The sequence below is a fragment of the Phalacrocorax carbo genome, chromosome 1 (assembly GCF_963921805.1).
Source record: "Phalacrocorax carbo chromosome 1, bPhaCar2.1, whole genome shotgun sequence".
Lineage (NCBI taxonomy): Eukaryota > Metazoa > Chordata > Aves > Suliformes > Phalacrocoracidae > Phalacrocorax > Phalacrocorax carbo.
The window spans coordinates 40148142-40163286 of NC_087513.1; the positions used below are offsets into that span (position 1 = coordinate 40148142).

At 36.4% G+C, this 15145-nt stretch overlaps 1 protein-coding gene across 4 annotated transcripts in view; it reads left to right on the forward strand.

The window, feature by feature from the left end:
• CNOT2 (CCR4-NOT transcription complex subunit 2) overlaps positions 1-15145 on the forward strand; it is a 94016-nt gene that overhangs the window by 51929 nt on the left and 26942 nt on the right. For 2 of the 4 annotated variants that reach the window (XM_064449477.1, XM_064449467.1), the window contains 3 exons: positions 2065-2187; positions 3501-3548; positions 14353-14419. In XM_064449477.1, the coding sequence (XP_064305547.1) occupies positions 2077-2187; positions 3501-3548; positions 14353-14419 (226 nt within the window). In that variant the 5' untranslated portion in view covers positions 2065-2076. The remainder of the gene's footprint in view (positions 1-2064; positions 2188-3500; positions 3549-14352; positions 14420-15145) is intronic. The other 2 variants (XM_064449487.1, XM_064449493.1) reach the window with 1 other exon arrangement.

Consider the following 15145-nt stretch of genomic DNA (forward strand, 5'->3'; position numbering starts at 1 on the left):
CTCCATCCCATCTGGTAGGTGATAATTGCATTGTAAGGGGATTAGCACAATGGGATATGCTTACAGTGTAATGAAAGCTTCACTACAAGTGTGAAAGTCAGCTGAATGCTTTTGAGCAGTTTGGGACCTTATATTTGCACATTTTTGTAAATATCATAAAATATAAGTTTCATCTGGAGGAGGGGTGCAGTACCTTTACATGCCTTCACATGTGTGTAACATTATAAATTTGTTTTGAGACATCATAGCATCGTAGAATGGTTTGTGTTGGAAGGAACCTTTAGAGGTCATCTAGTCCAACCCCTCTGCAATGAGCAGGGACATCTTCCACTAGATCAGGTTGCTCAGTGCCTGTCCAACCTGACCTTGAATGTTTCTAGGGATGGGGCCTTCACTGCCTCTCTGGGCAACCTGTGCCAGGGTTTCACCACCCTCACTGTAAAAACTTTTTTTTCCTTATATCCAGTCTAAATATCTCAAACCCTCTTGTAGGTGTAGTGGAATAGACTTTTGGTTAGCTGAAAGCTTTAGAGCAATTCTGTGATCATAGCTGTATTAAATGCATCCCAGGCATTGTCTTTTACTCAAAACTCCAATGACTCTGAAATCGTGGGGTTGTTACTAGTATAGGAGCACCCATGTTATTAAAAACTGCCTAGAAATCTTCATCAGTAATGGTGAAATTCGAATAAGCCACATTGTGAGGAATATCAGAGTAATTTTGTGTCAGTAGGGATAAGAGGATTTCAAGCTGAAACTAACACTCCTTGCAGCCTACCAGAATAAATGTTTTGAAATTTGTTTCAAGCACGAGCGTAAGGTAGTGCAAAATGACTCCCTAAAAAAAAAGAATTAAAAATTGTCCTATGTGTTTTTTAAGTTTAGCTAGTCCTGTCAGTAGTGAAGATAGTAAATCTTAGGGATCAGAGCATTTAATAAGCTAACTGTAACTTAGATTCCTTCCCTTTCAAGACGTTAAAGATCTGTTTGAAGGTATGTTATGAAGGGCAGTAGCTGAGGGTTGATTACCATCCTGTTGGTTCCCCTCTCTCCAGTCTTCCTGTATGGTACAAGAAACTGGGTGAGTTGCTCAGTGCTGGCCAGTATGTGCCATTTCACTGGTTTGAACATTAACCTCTTAGGTAAAACCAGGGCTTGGTTAGCCCACACTACGCTGTGATAGTGTTTCCTAGCCAGATAGCTCAGGAACTGAACAGAGGTGTATGTATTTTTACATAAATAAGAGTCAGGTGTACAAATATGCGCTGCATGTGGTAGATGCTTTAGCGATGTTGTATGACCTTGCTGCAGGCTTAAATTTTCTAATGAATTAAGGTTCTGTGACCAGCTGTGTGGTTACTGTTTCTTCAGTTTCCAGTTCCTGACTTAGCAGCTCTGTCTGTGTGTGTGTGTGCGCCTCTGGGAGTAAGGGCAAAATAAAATCTAGTGGGTTTTTATGGGCTGTCTGCAGTAACTTTGCCAGTCTGTGATGAGGTTGTTGAGTGTGGTTAAGCTCAACCTTCTCTTAATCATGGCTCTGAGTGTGCAGGGTTGAGTAAAAAACTGCTTTTCCTAAGTTGTGGTGATGAGACATGGAGTGATTTTACAGAATTTTTTTCTTCCTTTTTTATTACTGTTTTTTCTTATAAGGTGGCTGACTGTAAAGAACATTCCTTAATTTTCATCTCTTAGATAAAGTGTTTACCTGAGGAAAAGAAAATTTGAGAAATTTGCTGTTTTGTTGTCTGACATTCAGTAATTTTAAATAAACCTGAGTGAAAGGTCGTGAGACTCAGAAAAAAACAACCAACAAATGAACACACCTCCAAAAAACGAAGTGTATCCCCTCTCCCCACTCAGTCCTTCCTGAAATATGAGTTTGTCAGATGAAAATACTACTTGGAAGAACCATTATGTTGGCAATATACAGAAAATATTTTTAAAGAGGAATTTTCAATTGCTTAGAAACATCTTTTTTAACAGTCTTTACATACATTTAAGATACATACTATTATAAGTTTGTAGCAAACCATATATGGTATATAATCTTTTTTTCTTATTTAGGTGACAAACAGCATGTTTGGTGCTTCAAGGAAGAAGTTTGTAGAGGGGGTTGATGGTGACTACCATGATGAAAACATGTACTACAGCCAATCATCGATGTTCCCACATCGGTCAGAAAAAGATGTAAGTTGAATAAGCTTATTTTTTCCGCTTTCAATAGCAAGGTAGTTTCAAGTACGTGAAATATATGTGAGGAAGGGCCTCCTTTAGCTTCCAGCTGTGAATGATGTTGTTTTCAGTGGCAAGTGCGTTAATTTTAGTGAGTCTGTACATGTTAACTCCAGCCACAGGGTTTTATGTTTTCATCTTTGAGAATGTATTTGTAACTCAAATTGGGTTATTGATTATATCTTGTATTTACATGTTGAGCCTAAAGTAGTTTTGTAGTTTTGCATTTTACATCTTTAACTTTTCTGAAAAAGCCTTGTGCAGCTTGTTCGTCTGCTCAAGTATTTTACTTCCCATTTGTAATGACACAAAGTTACATAACCAACCCTTCCTAAACATTGTTTCCCTAATGCATTATTGTATGTTAGACCTGCATTGGCATTACTGAAGCTCTGCTTATTATTGAAATAAATAAGTTAGCCAGTGAAGTATTTCACTTTTATATGGAGTGGCATGTAGAAATATATGGAAGGCTGAAAGCATGACTTGAGGTTCATGTCATCTGAAGGTCAGTAATACCATCTCATGACAGGCTTGCATTTAATATGTGTAAGCGACATATATGCTAAATTTTCTTCTTAATTAAAAAAAAAAAAAAATCCCTTCAGACTTTCAGAAGGGTGTAATTTGCTTCAATTCCACCTCCATGACTGTCCAAGAAATATAGTTGTTTAATAGTAGATGTGAACATAGACTTTGACCAAAGTAAGCATAAACATTTCTTAGTTGAAAAGTTGACTCTTAGTTGAATTTTCATCCAGATTTTCAAAGATACAAGGAAATGGGTTTAGAGTAGAAGGCTTTTTAAAACAAAACAAAACGCTTAAATGCAGCTTTGCAATTCAGTTTCGTAAGTTATTTTGATAAGAAATTTTCAGGTGAGGCAGCAAAGGATTAAATTATACTACAGTGTAAAGAACATTAAATAGGCTGCTCTTTTCTGTTCATGTCCATAACACATGCATGTACCACAGATGCACACAGTCACATCAGAATATTTATAATCTTGAACATACTTTCCTTTCTGTGAGCACTGAGAGGGTGCAGCTAGCACTCAAAACCAGTAGGCAATATTTCTCCAAAGTGATTCTTAGATATTAAATCCCCACTTTTAGATTTGATATACTGAGGGAGAGAAATCATTACGGTGTAGTAAGAAAGGTAAAGTGAGATTAATGCTATGCTGTACATTATACACAGTGAAAGCTGCTGCTTGGCACATTGTTGACACAGTGAATGAGTGTTTTAGTTGCCTACTCTTTCTGTAGGCAATGTTGCAGAAGTGGATCTTAGAATGGGACTTCAGGAGAAGGAAGGTGGGTGTTCCAGACCCCAGGAATGACAAATGAGAAATCGCGAAAGCTTGTGGGAGAAGTGACCAAAATGGGGCGTAGAAGCTGCTGTAGTTGGGAGAAGAGTGATGTCGTTCCAACAGGAAATGGAAGAGCGAGTTTTGCAAAAGTTTTTAAAAGTTTTATTTCCAAATTCTTATTATGGGATCCCCCCCCCCGTAGCTTCACTATTGATCATTACAATTTTCTGAGTTTTATGGAATCTTAAATCATTATATGCTATTGTAATATTTTTTTAAAAGTTGATCAAAATAAATAATGGTGGTTATGTTGACATTGTACATCTTTGGTCACTCATGTATAGCTAAATGTATATTCTGTATTACATGTTCCTGTTTTATATCTCATTTGGCTCACAGTAGATGAGAAAGGTTGCAAAGGTGGTTGTATTCTTTCAGTTTACAACCAATTTTGCAGCTTTGAAAACCTTTTCCAATTGAAAATAACTATGTTTTCAAATAGTCTTTCAACCAGAATTCTACTAAAGATGTTGTTCTGTATATGAGAACACAATAAATGTATTGACTGTGTTGTTGTTTGGATAACGCTTAGTACTGACAGACAAAAATAAATATGCTCAGAATTATCTCGGAGTAAGCTAATAAAGACTAATGTTCAAAACCTGGATCCAGTTTTATGAACACCTGTAGGGAAAATCTTCCAGCATTCTAGATCTTGAACCACTGTGAATCTTTCTATCTTCACGTTTATATTGAAATGGAGTAGGTAAATGTGGGGAAAAAATAAAGGTAGAGGAAATTTTTGGGTAAGGAATATATTGCTTTTATATTCAGAAAATCCAACTGGTAATAAGACTAAAATGTAGCATACACTATCTCTTCATAAGCTTACAGTCTTTATGCCTTTTTTTATAGTAGAGTTGTCTAAATAGGGTGCAGCTTTACTGCAATTTAAATTATTGCTCTTTTTTAATTTTCAGTTTCTTACATGTCTTTACCAAGAGCAGGTAAAATTAATCTATTGCAGGTTTTAGCTACAAACCAGTAGAAAATTAGTTAAATGTTAATTTTTTTCTCTGATGTATAATATATACATGTGAATCCTAGGTCCTTCATTTATGCTTCATTTATCCTCTAGAGTTCTTCAACCTGAAATAGAGTGGTTCTGAGGGAAGCCCTCTGTGAATGACCTCCTTATACTGCTCTTTGGGAAGGGATAAAGCTTGTTTAGTATTCATGCTTGTACTGGGCATAACTAGGTGTCTTTCACTTTTGAAGTCTTAACTGATTCTAACCTTAAAAGTTGCTGGTTTCCAATGAATTGTTACTGCGTATGTGCACTCCAAGCAGAGGAACATACGGAATGGTGGAAGCTTCCTAAAAGTTGGAGTAAGGACTATTACTGCAAGCATATTATTTTATATAAACTTTGAAACCTATTTTTCACTTACTTCTATAGTAGGGGTTCTGTCCTTGTGAAGAGGCATTGTCTTCAGGTGGGGTACAGTGATGACTTGTGTACAGTTTGACTCTGTTGGGAGTTTTTCAGCTTTCTACCTTGTTTTAACACCGAAGGTGGATGTTTTATTTTTTTTTTCCAAATTATATTAGGAAATAGTCTTTCACTCATTAAGTGAAAAGGAATTTAGAACTGATCTGAAAAATATGTGAAAAAATATTTTATGCCTTTTAATGAACAATTTTCATAGCACTTACTGATATGGTATTCTTGTGGCTTGTTGCTTTGGTTAATCTGATTTTTAAAAGAATTTCCTTTACACAAAGGTGAAGTGAACTAAGGCTGCTCAAGTCCTGTCTTAAACTTTGAAGACTTTTTGCAAGTGGGAAGAAGTAGCAGCAAAAGGTTTAGGACATGTTATTTTTATTTCAGAGCCTCAGTGTAGTTAAAAATGAAAAGCTTTCTTTTAATTTACCTGCTTTTCACTAGGGAATACAGTTCTAGACAGGATTGATATGGTAATTGAAGTAGAAAAATGGAGTGTTATTCATGTGCACAAGTGCTTCAAAAATATGGATGCTGTTTGAGTCTGTTGTTTTAGGCACAAAATTATGGTTCCTTAGATGAGATTAGATCTTAAGTCATCTAATGCTTCCTTTTTACTAAATGAGTGGGTTTGCCTTGAGTCATCACAAACCTTGCTGTACTAAGTAGGGAAGTGGAACAGAGTATATCCATTAATGCTCTCTCTGAATTCTGCTGCACTTAAGGTCAGTGCATGATAAAGAGGTCAATAATCCTTTGGCAGAGAAAATAGTTATTTTATAGAACTTGCAGAAATTAGAACAGTTTAAGAAAATAGTTTAAGATTTGGCTTGAAGCAAATGTGATCCTGTAACTTAAACTGATAACAAGATGCACAATGTACCCATAAAACAATTACAGAGCTTATTTGTGGCCTGTTTCACCAACTTAGTTGAGCTGTCCATGCCCTCAGCAAAATCATTTTGAGGATGGGGCACATGTATTTTTATTTGGATAGAGTGACAATGGTAGAAATTGGGTAAGTCAAAGCCTTCATCTACTTTTGAATCTACTGTCCTCAAATGAGAACAAAAAAAAAAGGCAATGAGCTTTGAGAAAAGACAGCACCTGTTCAGTCTGAACTTCTTTGATTTCTCAGGTGTAAGAATGTAAGAAGTGCTCTGCACGGTTTGACCAGTCTAGCCCGATCCACTGAAGGTGCCCTATGTGAGAATATAAGATGAGGGCATCTGCTTTTGTTATGAACTGCAGTCATAAATCTGACAGTAGACAGGCATTCCTTTTAATGAAGATGTGCCCAAACTATGAGGAAAGTTAGGATAATTTTTTCAAGGAATGCTTTTTCCATTTCTTGGGCCAGTGCTTTGCTGTTCACTTTGTCTCCCAGTTGCTCAAGAGATGATAAAATGCTCACAGTAACACAGTAATAATTATCTGATTTGTACTTCCAATGGGTTAGTTTGCTGACCTTATTCTCCTCTCTGAAAAATCTTAACTTTTTAACTAATTCTGGACGACTTCAGTTGAGACCTGATGTTCTTTTGCAGCTCAGTTCTTTTAAAATGTGGCTTCTTCTGAAGTCAAATACATTTTAACAATTGGGGCAAGTAAGATCTAGCCTGCAGATTAGATTTGGCTTGTTGCAACTATTAATCTAGCTCCCTGACACTACCTTTCCTGAAGTAGGACGTCCTCAGATTTGGATATTGAGCACAGTGAAATGGGTTATTGATTCTGGGAGCCTGCTTTCTAGAGGTTTCTTCCATCCTGGTGTAGTTGAAGCATGTCTGTGATGGATGAAATTCAGGTGTTCCTCTGTCATGAGCGTTGCATGAAGGCAGACATCACTGGGTTTGTCTTGTAATGCCCACGATGGTGGTGGTACAACAAAGGGGTGGTCAGAAGCTGTTATCAAAGCCTTTTCCTACAAACTTCCATTCAAGTAATTTGTAGAACCTTTATGTAACTCTTACTATGTTTTGAAATATATGGCCTTACAAAGACGTGGTGCTTTCTCAAGAGAGAAAACCCTGAAACAAGACTTAGCTTATGATGGAGATAAAGATCCAGAATCTTGCTAAGCTTGGGAAACTAAGTGTGGGAGGGGTTTAATCAGTCTTCTGGAGACAGCTTTGGCTTTAGGATTGCTGAACACCACATCGTTCCAGCTGGACTGATGACTTTCTAATGCTATTTTTTAAGATTCTAAGGAAACCTATGGTATGTTGTTTCCCAAGGCATCTTGCTTGCTATTTGCTTTAGTCATTGCTCGAGAGTTTATTAGCTTAGTCATAATTTAACTTCAGATGCTGCACATGGAGTTGTAAGTATTTAAGAATTCCCATGGAATCCTCTTGTATCAGAAACAGTCGCAGCATTCTTGCTAATGCTAGCTTGTTGAATAGAGCTGCTTAACATTAATGAAACTTTTCATAGCCTGAACAGTTTTGATCCATTTGTGGAGGGGGAAAAAAAGTAAAGCTTATTTTTGTGAGAAAAAAATTAATGTCTTTAATTATAAATGGGGAATGAGTATCTTCGTATGCATTACTTTGCATGAAAACATTCTTGTGGATTTGACTGAATAGTGGGTTGGTTTCCTCTGCTTGCATTGTGAAACACATAGCTTAAGCTTTTTTCTTTGAAGTGAGAGTTGCAAAGCAATAAAGTTGCTTTTTACCTTCCCAGAGAGTGATTAAACATACTTTGTATCTTTTAGTGAGCACATAATATGTTTAAAAAAGTAAACAAAAACAAACCTTAAATGACTGAAAATTGCAGTACCATTAATTGAAAACAGTTGGAAGGACTTGCAGGGGATGAGATTAGAAACAAATTGAGGGAGCTTTTGTGCTTTAATGCAGTATACCCTTTCAGAGCCTGTTGTCATTCTACTTACAGCTTGCCTTTTCATAATAAAGTTATACAGTGTGAAAAAAAAACCCAAAAAGTTTAGAATGCAAAACGTACCCTTTTACTGTGTTACCTACAAGTCAGTACTTGAATGGGTTTATCAAATAAAACAATAAACGAATTGTACTTGGAGAGGAAAATGAGTTTTCATACTCTGTCACACAGCTTGCAGGAAATATATATCTGAATTAGTCAAAGTTATTTCACATTGCTTACTTTACAATTTGAAATTATGTCACAAGTAAATTAATTTCACTATTGATGGCTGGAGTATTTACTACTTACTGCGGTTGAGTTTGTATTTAGATTTTTTTGCAGAAGAACTAAATGACTGTGCTAGGTGTTTTTTCTGCACTTTATCTAAAAGCTATGTTTTACTGCTTCTCCACTTAAATCAACAATATATAATAGCTTTTGTACATCAGCTTCAGTATTTGAAGTGGTTCCTCGGACCAGATTAATTCCATGCATAAAATCCCCTGCCTTTTCTAGAAGGGGGAGGTTATGGTTTCTTACACAAAAATTCAGTTCACTGAACATATTGTATTGTAATATTGGTGGTTTACATGCTCAGTGTGTGGGTGGCTTTTTTTTTTAGCTTTTCATACGCAACTGGTTATTTAATTAAAATTAAATATTTGCTTCGTTGTTCTAGTTCTTAATTGCTTATGGCACTTTTGGTAGCAGATTTCAATAGGTTTTCAGTCATTTTTTTGCTCATTAATATACTGCACCATCAAACCAAATGTCTCTACACAGGGAGAATTTGTTTTTACAGTTTTACTTTAATAGCCATGTTAACCTCATGTTAATAATGTCATTGTCATTCCAAGGCAACATCTTGCCTTTATGATCCTGAGATACTGCTGCCAACAACAAAAAATTTCCAGATAAATGTTATGCAAAAGGGGATTCTTGCAGTGCAGTCCTACCTCTGTGTGCTTCCCAAGTGCCACTGGAGGCAGGAGATCACAACCGTAAGTGATGAAATCTGAAAGATTGAATAAAATTTCATACTTTTTTTTAATATTGCATTTGATTTTATATTTCACAAATAACATATATAAGTAGCAATTTTCACTTGCAGATAATACCCATCAAATATAAGGCTTTCAGAATTTCCTCATTGGTCTCTGATTTTGAGATTTGGAAATATTTTCTTGTGTGAATTTTGTGGACACTATTTTTAAATAGTGTTTTGTAATCTAAAGGAAGGCTAATAATAATACTAAACATTAAACTGGCATAGTATAGAAAAACCTGTATTCTTTTAATCTCTCATTGGTTGGCTTGATTTATTATTATTTTTACGTCAGTATAACATTATCTGCTTTTGAGGCTGTGGGTCAGCTGTTTTATTATTAAATAGTGCAGCACAGATGGCAGATACCAGAAATAAAGTAGCGCAAATACAAAATGATGCTGATGTTTGCACCTGTGAGAAAACCGTTGTTTATCTGGCCAGTTATTACTCACAGGCTTCCTTGCTTATTCTAATGTGTTTTGGTTTTAGTTGGCTTTCTAGCATTAGATTGATGTATTTTAACTGCAGCTTGCTTTGTGCTTAAGAAAGTAGCTTTAGGCTGTAACTGCATAATGTAGCAGCCTTCGCAGAATTCTTGCTTTACTGAGTTTGCTTGGTGCCGCTGCACCGAGGTGGGCAACCGCGGCGGTTATGGTGACAGGCAGCTGTCCCCGCCGTAAGGTGGGGGTTTGCTTGGAAGAAGCAGGGTGCTGCAGTGCAGGGGGAAGGCGGGAACCCTGGCAGCCAGCTCTGCCGCTGGGCCTCCTCCCGCCGGCTCCCTCTGCTTTCAGGGAGGCTGTGGCCTGTGTTCACTACTCTCTCTCGACGGTTGTAAAATGCAGCAGTTTTTTAAGTTCTGGCAAATTTAAGCAACTGCTGGTGCTGTTTTTTGAGATTGTTGACACTCTTAAATGAACTTACTACAGTAAACCCATAAGTTAATGAAAGCAATTACAGTAAAATCTCGTTCGTCATGAGGGGTAGGAAATTGCCTGATAGCACGTTATGGCTTACTGACTTTTCTAGTGTGGACCAGTCCAGAAAAATCAGGCCATCCGCCTGGATCATCAGTTGGTTTGAGTTAAGAAGCAGAATCTTCCATGATCAGAACTGCACTGTGACTGTTTGAGGCTTGTAAAATGATGTTCACATCTTGGTCAACTACCATCAGCTTAGTCCTTCAGCCTGCCAGTACTGAGTGTCGGTCTTTCCATGCACTAGCAGAATAATGTGCACCCTTCATGTTGCACAAGGTCTTGTTAGCTCAGTTGTCTCCTTGTCCTGTGGGAGATGCTAGTCTTAGGCCTTCTTCATCTCCTGACGTGTACAGGGAAAGCCAATTGAAACTCTCTAGTTCAGTCATACAAGGTTGGAATGGAAGCAGAAAACCCATGCTATTTCATGACTGGGTTTTGTAGTTGTTAACCACTGACAAATTGATTTAAACCTAAATGCCAAAGTTTGAAGAGTGGAGGGGTTTTTTTTTTTGTATACGTGCAGCAGAAGCTATAGGTATCAGAAGCTTGTTAAACAAATTGCCTTGACTAGATAGATGATTATTAGTCACTTGTTTTAAAAAGTTGGTATTGTATATATACTGCTAGAATATGCTGTTCATAGACGTGATCTCAGTAATTTGGTATGTTTTGTTTCTCAAGGGTTGTTACGGGTATAATTCTGAACATTTTTTTATTTTTTTTTTACTAAAATACTGACATAATTAGGTAAAGCTTAAAAGATCTTACAAGCTGGAAGAGGCTTTAGTGACCTTAAGGGTTAGACTGCTTTAGTTTTTATTAAGATTATCATGACCTTTGGCTGGTGTAGAGTAAAAGAAATTCAAGAGTGACTTCCAGCCACTGTTGCAAGTACGCTCTTGGAGAGTTGTTGTATTTTGTGTGTTGTGTGGCTAGTGGTCCCCTCATATAAAATAATGATTGCAGAATGTCAGAAGGAATGTTTTTAATATTACTAATAGTGTTCATCTTGAATCTGCATTATCTCTGGTAGACCAAGTTTGAGTAGACTATAATAGTGACTCAAAGGTGGTGAATGCAAATAAAGGTCCTGGTAACATAGGTTAAGGTTTTGGCTAACTCAGTTGTTTTATTGTTGACCTAAATTATATAGAAATAATAGAAAAAGAAGACAAAATTTAAAACTTCTCTTTATTTACCTATGACAGAAAAAGTGTTTAATACTGAGGAGGGTTTTTTGGCATATTACAAAATAAGCTAGAGAGAGAATAGGTGAGATACGGCATATCCTCCTCCATGAGATCTGAGAAATGTTGCATTTAATCAGCCTGGAACAGATCCACAGACATTTTTATTTATTTCTTCTGCAGGCTTGTTATGTTTGATGTTCTAAGTATGTTATGACTTCAAGACTAGTTGTTAGACTTATTGAATTTAATACTTGGCCTTTATTATGGTTTCTATAAAGCTTTCTCTGCAAGTCATTTTGCAATTAACTTTTCATGTAAAAGCAAATGGCACAATACATATGACCTACTTTGCAATGTTTCAAAAGAAAATCCGATTTCTAATAAGCAGTGTTCATTAAATATTATTTGCCATTCCTTTTCTTTTAACTGAATTTAAAAAGTCAAGTAGTACTCAGTACAGAAGAGGTGAGATTCTTTTTCCTCTCTTTCAAGTCATCTAGTACATCTTAGGTCTGTGGGGTTTTTTTTAATTATTTTACCTTTTTTTTTTTAAATCCAAGTTAACATAAATAAAAGGTTTTTATGCTGAGATTTGTACCAACTTCTGCTTATTATATTACATGCTATCACAGCAATTCTTGAATGCCCTGAGCAGCTGTTCTTATGGGATCTTCTTTTTGGCTTAACTGTTTTGTTTGCCCGTCCCAAAGCTAGTAGTACCTTATGACTGCGGTTTCTATCTCAATGTCTGGTTGGCTTGGGGTTTTTTTGTTGGTTTTTTGGGGGTTTTGTTTTTGTTGTTTTGCTTGTGTGCTCTTGTCATAACTTTGTCTATCTTTTTTTTTTTTTCCATGGAACTACAGTTTGCCACACCTTACAACATGTTTTGGGATTTTCCAACTTGTCAAACTTGAATATTTGTCTATTTTACCTCAAGATATTACTTTTTCTTTCCTTTCTTAGAACTATTGTATCAGCTTGTTTTATCAGTGTTTAACAAATGTCAGTTTGTTTGTTTGGGTGAGAAGTGTGCTTTTGAAGTCTGCCTCCCAAGTGTCCCTGCTTCTCCATGCTTTGTTTCATGTTGCAGAGCAGTCTAGGTATGAGTGGATTTTATTCCTTCTGGATCAAAATAAGCTGGAAGAGTTGCTTCAAGAGTGTGCCAGACACGTTCCGCTCACTAAAGGGCAACCAGTGTTGTGGCATCGGGTGTTATAGTCATGGCTAACACCAGTTAGAAATGCATACAGTATGTGTGTTAGGCCCTCTGGACCAACTTTCTTTGTTTTACAAATGCACTTCTCTCTGGCGGCATCACTTGCTGATGCAAATGTGGCCTGTGACCTTTGCTATCTGAGTGCTGAGCTGAAGCCATCAGTAGTTATCTAAAATGTTCTGTTGTTCACAGCCAGTTCTTCATTAAGAAAGGAGAATTTTGGTCCAGCTTGGCATATATTTTAGTTATATTTTTTTTTTCTGTAGGAAGTTTTTGTCTTAGTATTTCAAATCTCTTGTGTATGCAAGTGTAGATGTTTATTGCTGTAGTTACTTATTATCAAATATATGCACTTTGTTCAAAATATGTGTGAGTATTTTGGGGTGATATCTCTGATACACCTTCAGATGGTCTACAGTAATTGCCTGCTGTAATTTCTCTTCTCATGCCTTCTGTATGTATTAAAAAATCATAAATGCTTTGTGATTTATAGATATGAACGCTACTTTTGACATTTAGTGTCTACCCTGCATGTCTTCTTTCTCATTTCTGTCATCTAGATTTGGCCTCAGTATAGAAAACTCCTAGCAGATTCAGTTTATAAGGTTTGTTTGAGTTTTACATCTGTCTAGATTAAGTCAACAAAGCAATTTGCAATTTATCACAGTAAAAGTTATTTTGATTTGAATTCTTTACTCTCAAGTTGAAAAAGCTTGAAATCTCCTTATGTTTAAGAATCCAGGCGTTCCTTTCCTTGAAACTATCCTAAAATTCAATCCAGGTCCAGACTGCTGCAGTAAACAAGTAGACATTTGCCCATGGGTTAGTAAATATGAGTAGCATATTCTGTTGTGAGCTGGGTGGGTTAGGTCAACTAGTACCTCTTTTTGCTCCAAGGGACAATCAGCTGTATCTAATGTTGATGAACGTGTCATCTGTTCTTTAAAAACATCCAGTGATGGATGCTCCAGTGCTTAACTGTCCCTATGATTTTTTAGCAAAGGGCTTTTTTTTCCCTCCAGATATTTTAAGCTAAATCTCCTGTTTTTTCAAATTTATTAATACCTTGTATTTCTGCAGCAGCATGGAGGGCAGTTTATTCTTTTACAGCAATGACTGGAAGTCTGGTGTCATGTCCCTGCTTTAGTTGCCTTCTTTTTGGAGTATGCAAACCCAAATCTCAATCTTTCTTCATAGATCTTTTTTTTTTTTTGTTGGGTTTTTTTTGTTTGGTTGTTGGTTTTTTTCTTACCCTTCTCAAGAGTCTCTTTAGCTTGTCACATTTCTTGTGAGATGTCGGAAAGTTGACAAAGAAGGTTTTAATGGACATATTTGGTAATATGTGATGTCTCTAAAGTGGGCATAATAGAGCAGGAAAGATTACTTCTGACATTTGTACATCTCACCTATTCATATGGGGTGTACAAGTGTGAAGCTAGCTGTTAGGGGGGTACATTATAACTTTAATATCTTGAAGTTAATATCTGATTCTGTATATCTGCTGCTACCTAGCCACTCATTTCCCACCTTTTGCTATTATACCTGATAATATGAAACTTTGCACTTGGTGTTATTCCATTGAACAGGGATTGATCTCCTTGTATGATGCATGTTTCATAGGGGGTAAAAAACCCTATATCGTATTTAAATAACTGAGTAGTCCTTCTGTAAAGATGGGTCTCTTAGCTACAAGGTAAAAGAACTGAAAGATTTTAGATCATCTTCCTCTATGCTATTTGTTGCAAGTAAAAGAAAGTCTGGTTTTATACATGTAAGGTCATAAATTTTTATTGGCATGTAATATACTGTTAGAGTTGTTACTGTGCAGATATTTTGGGGAGTTTCTAAAACTTTTGATGACTTAAAAGGAGTTTTCAGTTGCTGTTTCAGCTTTCTTGGCAAAATAATATACTGTTGTAAGCTTTCAGAGCAAGACAGCACAATATCTTTGTGTCTTTAATCTTTTATTATTCTTATATTTTAGATGCTGGCATCACCATCACCATCAGGTCAGCTGTCTCAATTTGGGGCAAGTTTATACGGGCAACAAAGTAAGAATTCTTTTTACTGATTGTGTGTTTATTTTATGCTAAAAATGTTCTAGTTTTATGCTCTTTGGATAGAGAACATGCATATGGCTTTGTTTTCTGGTGATTTGTCAAAAAATAAATCACACAAATGAAGAGACATACTGTCTTTTTAAGATATATTTTTGCTTTGCTTAGTATGCATTTTTGCAGTGGTTAGTATGCAGTGTCATATATTGACACTGTATAGTTATTAAATATCCAAATATAATCATCCTGTAGAGAATGTCTGTGATTTACCTGTGACTCTCTGAAGGAAAAACTAAGGAAAGTGAGCTGGGCCAAAATGAACCTAGTTCAGAAAAATATGTAAGGAATAGAAGGAATTTATACCTTAAATTATAACTAATATTTCGTGCTCTACAGGAGCAAATTAAATCTTGTGTACGTGCTTGGCAACTCACATTTGGCAAAGAACTTTGCCAGTAGGATTAATGCCTTCTGCACCACTGTTTCTTTCCTTTCCCATACCTTGAAGATTTTTTTTCTGTATCTGCCAGTCTTGTGTATACTGTTGCAGTGGAAGACTTAGAGAGCAACAATCATGGTGTGTAACACTAGCTACCTAACTTCAGGGCCAGCATTGAGAACTGAACCTCCTCGCAGCTGAGAGGGGCGTCCAGAAAGTGACTCAGAATATCCAAGTTAGATACAGTTACACAAGTAGAGCGGGCTTGTGAACATCTGGCT